General features: G+C 40.7%; 2 protein-coding genes across 2 annotated transcripts; one reads left to right on the top strand and one right to left on the bottom strand.

Annotated features, from left to right (window-relative positions):
- Positions 1–340: 340 nt before the first annotated feature.
- LOC140930499 (sperm-associated microtubule inner protein 4-like) lies at positions 341–16046 on the top strand. The gene is made up of 7 exons (XM_073380217.1): positions 341–623; positions 3986–4165; positions 7578–7649; positions 12330–12359; positions 13198–13477; positions 13784–14029; positions 14533–16046. The coding sequence occupies exons 1-7, from the start codon at positions 496–498 to the stop codon at positions 15250–15252; spliced, it is 1656 nt and encodes a 551-aa protein (XP_073236318.1). The 5' UTR covers positions 341–495; the 3' UTR covers positions 15253–16046.
- LOC140930497 (uncharacterized) lies at positions 8293–10351 on the bottom strand. Its single transcript, XM_073380215.1, has one exon. It carries the CDS (start codon positions 10275–10277, stop codon positions 9270–9272), a length of 1008 nt encoding a protein of 335 aa, XP_073236316.1. The 5' UTR covers positions 10278–10351; the 3' UTR covers positions 8293–9269.
- Positions 16047–18148: the final 2102 nt, after the last annotated feature.

Raw genomic sequence — 18148 nt, 5'->3', positions numbered from 1 at the left:
GTTCCTCGATTTGACAAGTTATTAACCCCTTATTAACCCCCTCGAATTTCTTTATCCAGAGTACCAACACAACGATAGTTTTCCCTTTTTAAAATTAGCTTAATTTGACAGTGTATTTAGAATTTGGGGGCAGAATAAGTGATTCAGTATGTCTTTTTATCTGGACGCTGGGAAAGTTAAAATCTCGCCTAAAGCGGTATGTGTAGGATGAGTGCGATAATTATTCTAGATGTTAATTATTACTTTGTTAATGTAAGTAGTTTCTAACAATAGCTTATCACGCTTTTGTTTGGTAAACCAATCAGACAGCCTGCGTCTCCTTGGTAAAGTTATGTTTATGAATTATAGCTCTGCCATTGTATATGCAGTGTTACCGGATGTTGGTGATAAAATCTGTAAAAACTTCCAAACTTTAGTGAAACTATCTCAAAATTCACCATGTAGTAGAACGGAAATTCATCGGCCAGAGAGAAGAACATTGGCAACTTTATAATAATGACGACAGCGTTTCAACAAGCGCTCTACAAAGAGCATCAAGGGGTAAATTACTTGTCGAAGAATTTTGAGTCGCATTTTCTGCATACCCCGCAGTATTATGAAAGGATTACTGTTTCTCAGGACGAGTAAGTAATAATATTGTATGTGGTTTAATTTGAAATCAAATAAGGTCGTATATTCTTGCTTTGTATTTGCCTTAAAGCTAGTTGAGTTGAGGTTTTACGAGGCGCCGGGAGTCACTCTTGAGTGAAATAGACCATGCACCACTGTTGCTAACACGTTGCTAAGTGGTCCATTGTGTTGATTTGAGAACGTGTTATTGCTTCGGCGAAAGGCTTAGCATACTCATTACTGTAATTTTCGCTACCATATAGTGTAATGTTCAGGTTTTGCAATGGTTTCTAATGGTATGAATGTATAACTTTAATGCCTGAAGTCTGAAAGCCTATACAGTGTAACACAGGTCAATGTCACTTCTTAAATAGATAGCTTCAATTCCGTTTATATCTAATCAATTTTTAAATTTCTTCCTTTTTGGTTGGATAATTTTTATTTTTAACTCGCAAAGTTTTAATTTGGTCGTAAGTAATTTTTCATAGCAAAACCAGTATAATTTAACTGTCTTAGTTTAAATATTCGCTCTTACTGATAAGCCAACTATTACCGTAACTATTCGATAGCTTTAAACTTCCCGTGATGTCGTTTGGTTTGTGTATCTTTTGTCCTGATGTAAAATTCATCGCCTCATCCTTTTTCTCTTATTTTCTTCCACAAACTTCAGTAATTTTTTCAGTTTTACCGCAGAGTTTTGCCTGGATAGTAACTCAAGTGAGGATCAATCATAGCTAGGTGTCTGAAGTTCTTTTATTTAACATGAAGCAGGTGATTGAATTGACTTGGCGACACCTTTGAAAGCTCCCTGTGCAGCTATTTAAGACTGAGAGGTGTGGCGCTCCTTTTTCTAGATAGAGCATCGGATTATTGTGAATAACATCAGTCAAGCAATTTGGACAAGTAACCAGAAAAGTAAACGGTGTTTTTCAGGATCTGCTTTCTTTTTACGAGACATCATCTCGACTGTTGCCCATGTACATGTTTTATAATTCATTAACCATAACTTAACAACACAATTGCTTCGATTTGTTGATTGTAGCAGAAGCTGCATGTTTTTCAGTTTCACTGCTGTTCTTTAATATTGTTTTTTGGGGTAAGACAATTCCTACTTACTCTATGGCACTTTATGTTTGCGATTTTCATCCGTGATCCGAAGAAAAAACGTTTTGGAAAAAAATCTGCCATAAAAATGGTTTCTCGGTCGAAATTTTGCAGTTTACTTCACATTAAGTTTTGACGAAGCTGATTGTTAGACAGAAAGCGAATCTGAAGATAAGAGGGAAGATATGCATGAATCAAACCCCGGGAAGATGGTTCAGAACACTGTGAATCATGGACCAAATATTAAAAAAAAAAATAACTGCAGTGTTCAAGTTAGGGAGCGAAGCAACGACGACAACAGCTACGAAAACGTCAATTAAATACTGCTTCAAACTTAATCGCGCTTATTCCATCTCGGTCAATTCTTCCAATGTTGGCAATTATTTCGGAAGTTGAGTTCTAAAAGACTGTCTCAGAGTTCAAGAAAAGAAAAAGAAAGTCGTTGTCCAGTTGTGTTCAAGTCCTCCACAAAACTTGAAATTGCGCATTTTCACGTGGTAATCGTGTAGTGACGGCAAAGAAATGTACAAAAAAGCGTGATGCACGTGTAAAGTTGTTGTTTTGCCAATTTAAACCCATTGCTTTTTTGCGGCTCTCGTTGACGTCGCCGTCGTCTTTGCCTAAGCTCCCTATTAACATATCTAAGGCACACATGTCCAATATACACAAACGGATACGATTCGTCAAACTGATGGTCCATTGGTACCATGGTCCATTGGTACCAATGGTACCAATAGGGTGTCATTCCAATGGTTCTGTTGGTGAATATGCATCTCGTTAAGGGGACTTTGATTATCTTCCCATGTGACCTGGCTGGGTACAGGGCAATTCCAATGGTCCATTGGTACCAATGGTGCGATTGGTACCAATGGAAAATGATGCCATTCCAATGGTTCTATTGGTCCAAAACAAATTCGCTTTTACACCAAGTAGAAACGCGCTAATAATTATGAATATTCCTCGTTCTATAAGCCAACCACGCAATGACAAGTTCGCTTTTAGACCAAGTAAAAGCGCACTATAATTATTATGAATATTCCTCGTTCTTTAAGCCAACCCCACAAAACAAGTTCGCTTTTACACCAAGTAAAAACGCGCTAATAATTATTATGAATATTCCTCGTTCTATAAGCCAACCACGCAAAACAAGTTGCCTTTTACACCAAGAAGAAACGCGCTAATAATTATTATGAATATTCCTCGTTCTATAAGCCAACCACGCAAAACAAGTTGCCTTTTACACCAAGTAAAAACGCGCTAATAATTATTATGAATATTCCTCGTTCTATAAGCCAACCACGCAAAACAAGTTGCCTTTTACACCAAGAAGAAACGCGCTAATAATTATTATGAATATTCCTCGTTCTATAAGCCAACCACGCAAAACAAGTTGCCTTCTGCACCAAGAAAAAACGCGCTAATAATTATTATGAATATTCCTCGTTCTATAAGCCAACCACGCAAAACAAGTTGCCTTTTACACCAAGAAAAAACGCGCTAATAGTTATTATGAATATTCCTCGTTCTATAGGCCAACAGCGCAAAACAAGTTCGCTTTCACACAAAGTGGAAACGCGCTAATAGTTACAAAGCGAGGGCGACGTATATATCTAGCGCTAATAATATCTCAAGGTGCTGCGAGTATAACAAACATCGTACGAACATTATAAAACTGAAAGGTAACGCGTCACTCTCGGTACCAATCGTACCATTGGTACCAATGGAGACCCTTCTTATCACCACTAACACCAATGGAGTCTATTTGTGAGTATTGGACAACCCTCATCTAAGGACAACCACGGTACTCCATATTGGTATATTGTTTCGCCTGTATTTATCTGAAACAAACCGCCTGAAACGGGAGAATTTTGAATGCAATTGCTAAGAATAGCAAGGAGAAAACCAGACGGGATCAATATCGAGAAAATTACTTCCGTCAAAAATAGAAAAAAAAAATCCGCCTTAAACTCCGTGATAAACGTGGCGCCAACTCGTAAAGGCGCTCAGAGAGAGCAAATCAAACGCATTCATTTGTTTGAGAGAGCAGAGAAAAGTATTGTGGGCCGAAATGCTTGAAACTTAATTAGCTTCTATTTTGAGGTAAAGTAAAGGAGGGATAGCTATTGTCATGGCAACGAAACCTGATAATCGTCGTAAACGCCAAACAACTCGGCCAAGGAGCCCGTTTCTCGAGAGCGCACTTCTCACAAGGGTGAATTTTTCTGTATTGTATCTCTTATCTCTTATTTGTTTCTTTTGTTTCCTCGTGCAGTTTTGATCGCTATCTCTCTCGGACTAGCCGACCGTCAAAAGTTCCTTGGGGTCGCAGTTTAAGCTATGGAGGCTTTGGTCCTATTCAGCTTCCAAAGGAATTTCGACCCAAGCAGGAGCCCCCCACCAGGGTACAGAAGGGACACAGACACTACGGAGGAGGGGTCATGCCATTTCCGCGGTGAGAAGCCACGATATGATAAGTAGCCTGCAAGCAAGCTCTCCATTTGGGGGATAGAGTGAAAAGTAAACGCGCGCTAGAAACGTCATTATTCAGCCAATGGTATTTTCCTTCGTCTGGGCGAAGTACAAATAATAAATTATAAGAACCCCTCGCGGCATCGCCGCCCGCTCTCGTGTTTTCGCCCGGTTCGCTTCGCACGCCCAAATAGGAGAGCTTTCTTGCAGGCAAGGTACTATGCAAATCTGAGTATTACTGTAAAAAAAATAAAACATCCCAAGTTCTTAATGTCAAAAAGCTGATGCTTTATTAATTGGCTTTTGCTGTATAAATTTTGAACTGCTAAGATTTTTCTTAATCTCAGTTCCAGACTCCTTATCACTTTTGTATTTTAAAATAGTTTTCTCATAATCTGTAACGGTCACTTGTGAAAATAAACATGATGAAGGTGACTAGCATACGAAACGTCAAGTTAATATGAAAAATGCGCCAGTTCATTATGTTTACTACCGCTGTTTGTGTTTAATTTTTGATGAAGCTATTATGGCCCGGTAAAAATGTCTTTAAAATTCAGGGCAGTTTATGAAGGTGACCGTTGAACGCACAGTCGAAGCTATCATGCGGGGCAGGGAAATGGGGGTTTACGATATCACAGTAATGAGGGTTTTTTTTGAAAGAAGTATTTCGGTAATTCTAATTTTAATCTGCGGTATTGCGGCATCATGTAGACCTGCGGTATGCGGTTTCTCATACTTTTGGCTGACGGTATTCGGTAACTGAAGATCCTTCACGGTATTACGGCACCGTTCATTGTCTTCATTTGCGCTCTCCTGTCTAATACAGGTCAAGGACAAACACAGTAAGTGTGGTAAATGATTACACAATTTCTGGCAGTTAATCTACGATGTGATTAGTGTTGCATCCATTTGCCGGGCTTTTCGATCTTTGTACTGGTCATTGAAGGTCTTCTCATATTTTCTCGCAATGGCTGAGGTTGTTCAAGATGTTGGCGAGGTCATTAAGTTAGATGGATGCAGCATTAAGTAGGTTTGACCGATCATAAATGCGGTATCGGTATTTCGTCCATTTTTGACACGGCGTTTCAGTATTTGCCAATTTTTCTTAGGGTATTTGAGAAAATATATTGGCTAGCCCCCAAATACCCCCCCCCCCCCCCCCAACCCTCCTCTATCACTTAATGCCCAAGGAAAGCTACTACTAACAAACAACAGAATTACTTACTAAAATTTAAGCTATTGCCAGGAGAAGGGTGTATGCATCTCGGATCCTTAGTGGGAAAAGCCGGCCTAGGGAGGGGTGGGGATGATTAGAGAAAAACTTATTTGTGGAAGGATTTTAGAGTCAGCCAAAGGGGTTCAACGAAGTTTGGAGAAAGTACATCCTGCAACGTAGAAAACAGAATGGGTGCCGGACACTAAAATATTAAATATGAAATATTTTTAAATAAACTATGTAAAGATAAATTTGTCATTGGCTCGGAGAAGACGGCTGTTGAGGGTTAAATATCAATGAGAACGGTGCAAACGCTCTGAATCCTTTAACCTGTGCATACAGCTGTTTCAATTAACGTTGTCGGATTCATATAGGCTCCAACCCTACTCGACAATGTGGGTAGCTGTTTACATTTAAGACGGAATCCACTGTTACTATCAAATTTCACAGAATTACTTCTTACACATGAAATTTTCAGAATTTTACCTGTGTAATCACAATTCTTGTGAAATTTGACATTCATTTTCTCGGACTTCCATGAGAAATTTTCTTTGGTGTTACTTCAGATGATTTATTACATCTTAAGCCCTTGAAAAATGTAAAAAAGAATGCAATATTCTTTAAATTATTCCAGTACAAGGTTTTTGTCCATTGAAAATTAAAATTACTCAATTTCCTCAGGTGGTGGATTCCCGTGTTACAATTTCGTTACAATTTCAAGGTTATAGAATGGTATAAAAGGTCGTAAACGTTTACCTTTGCCAATGGAATTTTATAATAATAGAACTTTGCTTTATGGCTGAGTTTGGTATTTTTCTTCAATATAAAGTTACCCCTGTTGCTTCATCACGCTGTCGTCGCGTAGGCTTTCCGCGATCCGACAAAGTTAATGAAATATCTGTATGCACTGTATATTGCGCATGTGCTAAAAGTAGAAAGCAGAGGCCAATAACTGATTCTTTCCTCGCATACGGAAGCCTTTTATCTGTTCCTGCGGAAACGGGATAGGCATTTTTCCAAGCATCCGAGACTTCGATATTTTGTTTCACAAAAACAGCCATGGTTTTAACGTCTTTGACACGATCCTTGCGCGATCATAAAACGCCATGAGAACCTCCGTCACTTAAAAACAGCATGTTTTAGTATATTTGCGCAATCGCCTGTGCTTCGCCTTCCGGGAAATCTGGCTCACGAGATCGAGAACGCGAACGGCTCTCCTCTCTATCTTGTACAGAGCCAAGAGCTCATTCTCCCTCTCGGCCGCGCCCGATCTCCCGCCTTTGCCTCTTCGCTTTTCTGACCCACACGATATGTCCTTGTCAATAGCAAAACGAAAAAAAAAAAAAGCACTCCTCATTGGTAGCTGGTGTTTTATGTTCATATTTCCGTGTGCTTTCTTAAAAATATGGCTATTTTCCGATATGTCTAATATTGCTGTAACTAAGGAATTGCTTCGGATACTGTTTTTATACGTATCACTGAATGCGGCTTTCAATTCGTAACGTAACACTTCTGTAGTGTTTGCTTCAATCAAAAAAGTATCTCGTAACAGGATTAGTGATTAAAATGGAACAAATTATGTTATGCTGTTGGTGGCCAATCATCTTATTCTGGTACTGTTTCATAAACGGAAGCTAAACTTAGTCCAATATAAACTGGGAAGATAACGAGATTTTGGAGCGATTTACCTTGAACAAGAATGAACTCGAATTAATGCATACGTCGCGGACCATTTCATCGCGAATTCACAGTATAAACTTTGTTATCTGCTTAATTGAGCAATCGAAATGCCTAATAGAAATTTTTTTCGAGAAAATTGAACTCGACTAGTTGGCACTGTCTGCCTCAGTGACGACCTGAACATTTAAAGGATAATGGTTTTTTCTTCGGTAGTGACAACTCGTTACCCAATGGATAAAATTTATCAATATTTCCTTCTTCTAAAACGCGTGATTTACTTGTAACCAAATAAAGTCGTCGAGTTTGTTATGTGCGATCTATTCGTGTTCCGTGAGTTAAAATGGGAAATAGCGAAATATCTCCTTTTTGTTGCTAAACCTTACAGGTATACAAGCCATTTGTAGCGATGGCTTTGTGGTTAGTCGTTACTGGGTTATTTTGTGACTAATACGATCTTTAGGAGGCAGGCTGAATGTTTTTATTGCTGTTTTTTTTTCAGTGGTATCCCGATAGAGCAATACTACGATCTCACGCTTTTGAAGAAAAGCAACTTGCGGAAAAATGACGAACTGTAAGTAACACAGCATGTGTAGTAATACTCGACCATTTTGGGGTAATGTGGTGACTGTGGTCAAACCCGAAAATAAATAACTGATGACTGTTGTTGAACTGGAGTGATTTGCGGTCGTATTTTTTCGCATAATACATTGTAGCATAACAGAAACTGCGAACTGTTCGCCTTTTTTTATAATGGTAATCAAACAATACTTTCCTAAATGTTGATGCGTTATTGAAGAACGTATCCCATTTTGTTTGCATACGAAACCACAACTTCATCTTGGGGTTCAAACTCTAACAGGGTTTACAAACCTCTAACCACAGCAGTTTGATAACAAGAAAGATAATAATCGTACGACTCTGTTCCGTTTTGCCTTAGACAAATGAAGGATTTAATAGTGAGTAAGAAAGCTAGAATTGTGAACCAGCAAACAAAGGAAGCGCGTGATGTTGTGTTGACATGCTAGCGGTTTCCAAATTGCGAATTTACATGTCGTAAGTTGGTCGTTCACCGCATCAATACCTACAATAGGTGCTAAATAGTTTACACTAAACTCGATCAAGCCCACTTTGAAAATAATCCAATTTAAGTAAAACTCGGAATCGAGAACAGAAAAAAGGGCAAAAATGCTTACACTGAAATCAGTAATAAAATATGTAAAACATTTTTATGGTGAAGGTTTATTGTTTTCTGTTCCAAACAACACTTATAGGAATAACGCCCATTGTCGATGTTTTTTTTCGGCTTTGACTCAGTGGAGCGCATTTTAATTCACTGACCAAGAAAATTATAGCTAAAAACCATCACAGTTATAAGTTATCAATACAGATGGGCTAAAGTTTGACTTATTTCCATAAATTATATACGAAGCATTCTTAAATGTTTCCGTAAAATTCACACCCTGGTTTCAAGCGATGAAAGATTCTTCGCTTATGTCACGCATTGGATTCTTCAAAAAAATATTTTCAACCAATCACAAATATTACGCCCAAATAGAAATCTGGGTGAACTTTCAAATGCCAAAAAATTGTGTTGCAATCGTTTAAGTAGAATAATAAATTACTTAAGCTCAATTGTTATAAAAGATATTGAACTTAGAACGGGAAGTCCAGAGCCTCATATTGTACGCTGCGGGCCATTTTTCGTCTATGTAATTTATTGACGCCTACAAAGATCTTTCATTCGTGAAACCTCCACAAATACTATTTCTGTAATTTTAAAATCTTTGTCGTGTTCGTTTCTTTGTGGATTCAAAATATTGACTGCTAAAACGTGGCGCACATTTTATGGTAATAAATCACTTTGCTTGTTTTGCCTGTTACTGCTCTGTTGTTTTGTTAAAGTAACGTATGGAATGAACTAGGTGTTCCTCTGATAACGCCTTCTTGGTCATGCCTAAAGTTTCTAGAATATCATCTAGCTAAATGCTGTAAACGTCGACGTTGTAGAACAATACACACAGCATTTCTCATGAGAATCTACATCGATTCGGGTCTAACAATATTCATAATTCCAACACCAGCAACAGAAATTTCCATTCATTAAACTGACAGTCATAAAGTACTGACAAAAGAAAGTGGTGTATTGTTCAATTTAACTTACTACGAGGCCTATTAACGTGATAGACAAGTTTCATCCATTTAGTCCGATCGGACTTTTGGCTCCAAAGTATTGAGCGTAGCTCTGCGCAAGCTTTTCAGCCGTATCTTCGCTGTCGATGGAACTCTTGAAAGCGTCTGCAAAGTCCTCCGTGTATCCGAAGTCCAGAGTGATTACAACAACTTTAGGTTCGTAGCTTAGCTTTGGAAAGTGATCTGTAGCGTGTGCTTCACCCTTCTTCGGTGACTTTGGTAGTGATTCCTTAAATTTTCTCTTCAAGTGCTGATCTTCATCTGGCCAGAGTGCCTTGTCTTGTAATGCTAACTCTAACAGAGGCTTGTTTCCAGAGGTGTTATGTTCCTTAATCTGTTTAGTAAACTCGCCCTCAGCCTTGCCGATGTAGAACTGATATTTCTTGTCTTCCGTTTGTGACTCGTCGATTACAAGGTACGAGTACACGACCCCTTGGCATTCGAGTGGATTGCGAAGGTAGTCCTCCAAAGCTTCTTGTCGGGCTTGTTCAAACGCAGATTTATCCGTTTTTTTCTCGATCTCTTGGTAAACGCGACTCCAGTAAACATAGTTAGCGAATGCGATTTTCATAGCGGCTTCTAACCTTCTCTGCTTGTCCCTCTGTCGCAGGTCGTCCGAGGCACTTTTGGTCAATGTAAACTCCATGTAACGTTTCTCGCCTTTTTCCTTGAATGTTTTCAAGGCGAACACGGCTATTTCTCCAGCGATCAGATCGCCGAGCGCGGTTGTTCTCTCCAGATCGATGAGTAGCAGGTTTTCTTTGCGAAAGGTTCCACGTTTTTCCCTGTTCTTCCCTCCTTGGAGGCGTTTCTCGAGCTGTTCCAGACGTTTCGCTACGGAGTACTCTTTGTTGTCGTCCAACATTGCTGGATCGACACGGATAGAAAATGTCTCCTTTTCAGGCAACTGTAAACCATGCAGGTCGGTCGTTCTTGGCCTCAGATACTCTTTATCATAAAGCTGCACAGCGTACAAATCGTGACTGGATTCTTCTGAGTTAGCCGCCATGTTGATTGACTGCCCTTGCGTTGAATTTCTGCGTCTCGAGCTCGGCAAGACACTCCCTGATTATTACTTTAGCGCGACACGTAGGTTGACCCCTGGGGCTTTTTCTGGTTGGTCTTTTTAAGTCTGTCACCATGGTAACATAACGCCAATTGAGTCACGAATGATTAATGATTGTAGTGCAATCGCTGCATTTGTGTCCCGTTTGTTGAATGCGGCTTCTTTCTTTTCACGCTTTTTAATACGTTTTTAAGGGATAAAAAATCTCTTGCCCTGCTTATGTGGTGTAGGAACTGCGACAAAACAACACTTGGTCAAAATGTACGTGTGTATGTTGAAGTTGTTTGAATTGTAATTTATTCCATGGTGAACAATAGTCTGTAAGCTAAACCAATAATGTAATAAGTATTACAGCGTGGTGTATTCAACAAAATGCAAATTTACAATTTACCGCCTTTTTCTTCAGTAATTTATTCCATGTGTTGGTACAAAGCTAGCGTTTTAACTCACTTGGCCAGCAACTATGCAAATTTATTGCGACAAAAAAAAGCGTTTATATAAAGAAAATGCTATTTCTGACGAATGAGCCTGCGAAGAAGGCAGAAATAAATATTTTAACGGCACGAGATACAACAGGGCCTGACTAGGCCGGGGCACCATGGGTAGTCATATCAGGGGTATATAAGGCTGTGTATATCACGTGTACGTGATCTAGGTATCTGAACCAACCTCTCTTTGGCCGAGTTTTCTTAATTTTTTGTTTTATTTAATTTTTAGGAGAAACCTATTCTTGATTACATTGTAAAGTCCCGTAGAAAGGGCTTTGAGCTAGAGCCTTGGTTCCTACCCAGATTTCCTGCCCGCATTTTTTCCCTTCGGGGTTTTTTTGGGCAGGTTTTTTCTGGCCTCCGTCTGGACACATTTATTTCAGTTTCTAAGCAGTAGCTTAGCTCTGCTAGTTTTTTCGCGTTTCTTATTTTATGTACTTGTACAGTTATCACAGTTTTGCACCTGCTCCTTTACTTAATATATTTAGTTTCTATGTATGCTTAGGTCAGCTGTCCCGGAACAGCTCTTTAGGCTGCCACATAAAGTCTAGTTTGACACAGTTTGATTGCAGGCAATGTTACAGACCTCTAGCCAGGGTCGTAATCCATTTGTTTACCCTAAATGTCCTGCCCTATCCTTTTCTGGCAGCCTCTCTAGCAACTGGGCTACTTACCTTGTTGGGTACATTAAGATAATTCCCAGTCTTCCCGCTGCTCAGCCTCTGTGCTCCTACAGAGTGTTCCCTGTCCCAGTTATCCATTGATCAGAGTGTTATTAAGTTTCCCCAGCCTAAGCACTAAACCTGCGTGCTTAATTGGGAGGGGGGGGGGGGGTGGGTGCAGTTCTTTCTTTTTGTGAAAGCTAGTTTACGAGTGTTGTATATTATTTAATCACCTATTGTTGTATTTACATACGTACTGTGAAGGGTTTGTTCTCGCCAAGTCGTCCCAAATAATAAACTTATTTGCCTTTACATTTGTTTGTTTGTTTGGAGTCCAAATAAGATCCAACTCCCATATAATTGGTTTGGGACACCATTGGCCGCCATTTTATTGTTTTTGGGACACCAATATGACGGACATAGTGTCATGTGAAAACGGTCCATAAAAGCATTTTGGTGGTTGTTTGGGCGACAAATCCCTTATGATTGTTTCTTTCTCAGAGGAAGAAGTTTTTGACGGAGCTGGTTTCGTAATAGTCTTAAGAAAACCTTTTAAATGGATGTAAAAAACTGAAGCGATTGCAAGGAAGTAACTTTTTAACGGTAGTAGACTATTTAAAGATCTGATGATGATAGTGATGACGATGGACGATGATGGTGATGATGACAAAGATGAAGATGATGATGATGATGATGAAGATGATGATGATAATGATTGTTATCAATAGATTCTGACATATATTACAATAAACTGCTTTGGAGTACAAAAATTTCTCCACCTGACTCGGTTAGCAAAGTTGTTTTTCCAAGCGACTCACAACTAAGTTTTGCTTGTTAATTTGCAGGCTACCCAGTCCAGAGAAGTCAGAAATGGGGTAAGCCTGTTGATAACGTTTCATACTAAGCCTCTCTTTGTTCGAGTCCTCCAAACCAGAGTTCCTGTGGTCCCTGAAAAAAGTACTGTCGTGAGGAACGAATGAGCAAAGATTGGGCCAACAGAGGAGGAACTGGGGAGGAGGTGACTCTCAGCCTCGTCCCCCGGGCGCTGGATGACTCTCTCCCGTTTTCCTCTCGACTCAGTTCCCTCCCTCCCCGTCTCGCGCGCTTAGTCTGTTTGTAAAGCCTGAGGGATTGCGCGCAGTTTATGTCATAACGCCTTAGATTTGTAATCACTTGCATCGTACGAACCATGCTTCAGTCAGACGATAATTCTTTAGTTCTTTGGAAGGCTTCCCCACGTATCGTATAGGTTCTGTACCACACGTTGGTACGGACGACAGTGGCGCTGTCACAGTGGTATGAGCATCCCCATTCCCAAAACCCTGGTGATAAGGGCATCCACTGTAACCCTAACCCTAATCGCTAAGGTAATATGAGAAGGGATACCCGTATCACTAAGGTTTAGGGAATGGGGAAGCCCAAAACGCGGGGATGCCCATATCACTGTAACAGCGGAAGTGAATAAGTAGGAGCGAGGACTGGAACCCACTGAAAACTGGAATTAAGTTCACCAAACCCTCTCGGCTTTACCGCGCCGGGGCGGCAGGATGTTGGATGTGTGTGAACGACTTGTTCCAGCCCCGGATCGTTGCTGTTAAAACTACAGCGAATAGCTTTTCGCGTCGACACGAAAAGCTATTCGACAAACTGTTCAGGAATGAACGAGGATTGATTACAGTCGCTGATTGTCGCTTCTTAACTATTTGCCATTAGAAAAATTCAAATCCCTCTGGGATTTCCGGCAGAGCATCCATATTCCTCCCACATGCCCAAGTTTCAAGTGTTTCCATCGCTGGAGTCACCAGATGACCACAGGAAAGGAAAACACGCTCTTAGACTTCACCCTACACTACCCCCGACAGCTCCGGCCTCTGCACCAGATCCAAGCGTACTTGAAAAGACCAAGGGCCATTTTGATCGAAGAGAGTTGATAAGCGTTGTTAGGGAATCTGAAAAGAAGCCTTTGACTTGGCCGGAACATAATCTTCTACAGGTAAGGAAAGAATGAAAAGACTGTAGCACAGAACGGTATATACACGCAACTCGTGTGAGAAAGCTACAGTCGACACTGCAAGTCAACATCTCATCAAATTTCATTGTTTCGGTTTTTGACGAATAGCTTCAACACATTTAGCATTACAAATCTTCATTTCATAACAAGGAATACCTGGGGAAAAACTCTCCAATTCTACCCCTTCCCTGATTAGATTGCGAACAGACCTCTTTATATTTTAAATAGGATTCCCCGAGAGACTGTTGAAACGTGACTAACTTGTTCGTCTTGTTCTTTCAAAACAAGCTGGTCAAAGGCCCGGAACTTCAGAGGCAAAACTACTACCCTACCCCTCCCACCTCAGTACTTCCTAACACCCCAGAAAGAAGCAGGCAGATGGCAGTGTCCCCTCGGACAGCTAATGCATTGTACAATGTACAGAGAGGGTATTGGCAGACACATTACCAACAACAGTTTACAGGGAATGGACCTCAAAATATTCTAAAACTGGACAACTTTGATTCGATCTGCAGCGGGAAGCCAGATGTACTGGTAAGTGATTTACAAGAAATGTGAAGTTGGTTTTCAAAAATATCATAGCGTCCACATGGAAGAGATAACGAAATAAACACCGACAAAAGGCCTCTGTTGCACTCTGATCTAAGGATTTGTTTAACAATTTGTTTTGAGAAAATTTCCACCTCTGTTTGTAAGAAAGAAGTCAAAGAAGAATGAGATGTCTTTTTGCTGCTAATCAAGCTTTGTTTTCATTGTATTCAAAGGAAAGTAAAGCATTTTTTCCATCATCAAACACTAATTCAGTGCTGTATAATTTTAAGAAATTCTTCATGTCTTTTTGAAAGCTCTTTTGTTTAGCTTCTTGACTTCGTTGCACAAGGAAACTCTGTTTCAGACGTTAAGTGCTGTCGTAGATTTTTGGGCGTAGTAATCTTGCGCAACTGATAAAGCTGGGAAAGAAACCATGAAATATACTCGTTACTATAATTTTTCCTTGCATCTACTATCGCATTTTTTTTTTGGCATTTTTCAAACAGAAAGAGCACTTCAAGAATCAATTGGACTCGCCGAATCCGCTGGAAGGACGGCGAGCTCAAGTGAAAAAGAAAGCAGCAAAAAAGAAAAAGAAAGTGATTGTGGGACATGGTACTGAGCTGTGGATCACGGACAGTGAAGGTGAAGACGAAGAAACAGCGGAGAAGTCTGATCAGGTTGACAAGACCCACGGGAGCTGCTTTGCAAGTAGAGAAATCCTGGATTTAACTACGGGTCCTAGATATAGTGATGGATATTTACAGCATAACCTTGTTAATCCAAATGGAGAATATTCAGATGTACATGCATTCGCTCTGGCTCATCCTCATCTCTACTATTCGTCCATTACCAATCACATGAATTCAAAGCATTTTAGTGAAGCGAGACCTTTTACTGCCCCAGAAGTATCTAAGCGACCAACCTCCCCTATTGTGAACAATATGCCGAGCCAAACGTCCGACCAGGCGAAGACAGGGTCGACCAACAGCGACCTGTACCCGAAGTGGTTTCGATCAGCTAAGCTCGGAGAGACGAGGCCGAGTACCGCGCTCTTGGATTTGCAGACCAGTTGGAGTAAAACCGAAGCTCGTCGAAGATTTCACGAGCAGTTTCCGGAAAACGCACCAGACATCCGTCGAAAGCCGGATTTGAGAATTACGACAAATGAAAGGAGACATACCATACCGGAAACAGGCGTTCATGTGTACTATTTCCATCGCTAATGGAAGTTAATCAGTTACAAATAAATACAACTGAGCTGTTGTGGAACCCCTACTGAAGATAAACATTTCTCGGTTTGACCTCGACTTTTGAAAGATTCCTAAAAAAGTGGAAGTAAGACTAATCGTCTGTGTGATTTTCTTGCAACGCACTGTAATCAACCTTTTTGGAGGTTTTCAGTTGCCGTCTGTTTTGGAATGAAAAATGATTGAAAAACTAACAGGTTTTGCTGAAAGTTACAGTCAAACCTCCCGTAAGCGACCACCCCAAATGCGTAGATTTCGTGGTCCATTACGAGACTGGAACCATAGGTGGACTCTTCCGAGAAAAGTTCCCGACACATCTACTTACAACTGGAAGTCATGATATATGTGGTTCCATGTTTTCACTGAAAGTTCTTCGCATACTATAAGAGGCGTAGTAGATACAGCGAACAAACAGACCATGAGTCAAGTGGTCGCTTACTAGAGCTTATAAACAATAGAAACTATAAAACCGTCAGCCCCAAAAAGTGGCCGCGCTTACGAGATATTCCAAGTGTAAGGTTTTGACTGGGAAACTTTTGTTTTTTGGCAAAATTGGTCGCTTATAGGAGGTGGTCGTTTATGAGGGGTATTGGCACATGGAGCTTCGACTGAAATCCCTTTTCTCCCGGTAAGTTATGCATTGATTCTAAGGAAGCGGAATGTACATAATAAATTTAAGATCGAAATCAATGTTTAATATATCTGAAAAAGCACTCCCACTTGTCTTTTACTTCCAAGGAAGGCCTATTAAAAGAACAGTTTTTTTGGAATGTTTGCTTACTGGTTGGTGAATAAACTGGGGCTTTCTTAAGTCTGACGCTACAGTGGTTCAGCGTTAGAATTTGTTTAGTACACTTGATGTGCACCACTAGCCTTCAGGTAGTCTTCTTCTGTAAACGGGGGAAGTCGACATGAAGAACGTCGTGAACTAGCCTTCTACGCAGACGTTCTTAGGGGTTGTCATGTTCTCATGGTGTTTTGATTTTGGCAAATATAACGAGAAATATGATTGGCGTAGCTGCTTAAAATTGCATGCACTTAATAGGTTCTCAAAAATAAAGGGAAAAGAATATGCCATATCCGAATTTCATGAAGTCCCTGTTTCTAGTAGCCTCCCACGCAGACGTTCTTAGGGGTGCGTCAAGCGTTCCTGCCCCACGTGGGGCAGGAACGCGTGACGAACCCTTAAGAACGTTTGCGTGGGAGGCTATGTTTCTAGGCGAGGCTAAGCGCGAAGCTATTGACATGAAATCATACAAAAACATCTCATTTTCAGTCAACATAGGTTTTGTACTTAGCCTCGTTTTGAAAGGGAGAGTTTTTGTAACTCGGAAATGGCCTAGCAGCCGTTAGTCACGGGGGAAGAGCTTTGCGTGACGACCCTAGTAGGGTTATTCTCTCTTGCGACTGCGAAGGAGATTAGTATTCATGTGATGAAGAACATCAACCACTCCGCGTCACCCCTACCCTGGGTACAAGAGGTTTTTCTCGCGCGGCGGGAATTTTCGGTGTCGACACATCTTCGGCCGTAGACCGATGCCACGAGCGGCGACTTGACAGAAACCGGAAACCGCGCTAGAAAAGTCTCTGGCACCCAGCGTAAGTTCCTTTTTCTCGCTGATCACTTGGAAACCACCGAGCCTAATCTCGTCCCCCTGGTCACGAGGATGCACCGGGCATAGTTCAGGCATTGGAATCTTGAACGGAATTCTCGGGTTCAAAATGTCAGCCAGCCCATCAATCAGCAAAGCCTGGCTTTAAGCTGGCTGCAAGGATGCAGAATACTTTAGTTACTGGTTAGGGGGTGACGTACCCTTCTTAGGGTCCTTCCTTTGTCCCTTAACTTCCTTCCCAGTCTTCCCAGGGTCTTCTTGCAACTAGAATACAAAGACCCTGGGGACGGGACGAGGTCAGACAGCTTCAAGTACATACATTATCCCAAGAATAATTTTTACGTGTCACCAGTCTTTGCGAAGACTCGAACTTCAATACACAGAATCTTACATAATAGTACTAAAAAACACCTTTTTAGAAGGAATAGATTCTGCTAGCCGTCTGCGCCCAGAACCCGTAAAATCTCGGCCCTTTTTCACAAAAAAGGAAGGTAACCTGGGCCTTACTATTATTATACAAAATTGTAATTCATTTATTACTTTGTACAAAATATCAGTCACATGAGTCCAAACGATATGTTTTTTTTATCACAATATTTCATCTTGTTTTGACAATAGAGGAAGAGACACCTTTTCTTTCTTTCTCTTTTTTAGGCATATTTAATATCTGCGCGAAATTATATTCTGTGATCTGCATCACTTGTAACTTTCTTGTTGTACTGGAAGAATGGGTAATTGACCAAATCAGAGCATGCATGTTTTTCTTTTGTTGCATCTTGATTTAAATTACCATAATTATTTGTCCCAAAGAACCAGTTATGACCGCTTTGCAATGGTAAGGGTTTTACCAACAGGACGGGAAATGACGCTCAAGACCAGGCGTCATGATTCTAAACTTTCTTACACAAGCAGAAGACTGGAAACAAGAGAAGTTAGCAAATGGTACATATTTTTCCGACTTCCCGTAACGGACGGGCTCTATCTCCGGAATTTTGTCAAACTACTCTGCGTCAGCCTTTTCAGGAAGTAGAAAGGGGTCGTCACATTTGCAACTTGTAGGCGAGACGATCGGTTTGACGGTTTCCCCCCAGTCTACCCCTGCTAAGCAGGGTTTCTCCGGTCATTTCACTCACTACCATTTTTTTCCTGGAGAATGAAATAACGTCTTTTGGATTCAAGTGAAATATTGTCTCTGCGAACGTTTAGTATTCTCGCCGTTTCTGTATACCCCTCTGGGTAGTTGACGTTACATAACATTT

Source organism: Porites lutea, chromosome 3 (assembly GCF_958299795.1).
Source record: "Porites lutea chromosome 3, jaPorLute2.1, whole genome shotgun sequence".
Taxonomy (NCBI): domain Eukaryota; kingdom Metazoa; phylum Cnidaria; class Anthozoa; order Scleractinia; family Poritidae; genus Porites; species Porites lutea.
The sequence above is the reverse complement of the archived record's forward strand: the minus strand, read 5'-3'. Positions and strand labels throughout refer to the sequence as shown.

Excerpts from the sequence above, each read along its gene's own strand:
- LOC140930497 (XM_073380215.1), bottom strand. The coding sequence starts at position 10,277 with ATGGCGGCTAACTCAGAAGAATCCAGTCACGATTTGTACGCTGTGCAG.
- LOC140930499 (XM_073380217.1), top strand. The coding sequence starts at position 496 with ATGACGACAGCGTTTCAACAAGCGCTCTACAAAGAGCATCAAGGGGTA. Across the intron at positions 13,478-13,783 it reads CGGAACATAATCTTCTACAG|CTGGTCAAAGGCCCGGAACT; the intron begins GTAAGGAAAGAA and ends TTTCAAAACAAG. Across the intron at positions 14,030-14,532 it reads GCGGGAAGCCAGATGTACTG|AAAGAGCACTTCAAGAATCA; the intron begins GTAAGTGATTTA and ends TTTTTCAAACAG.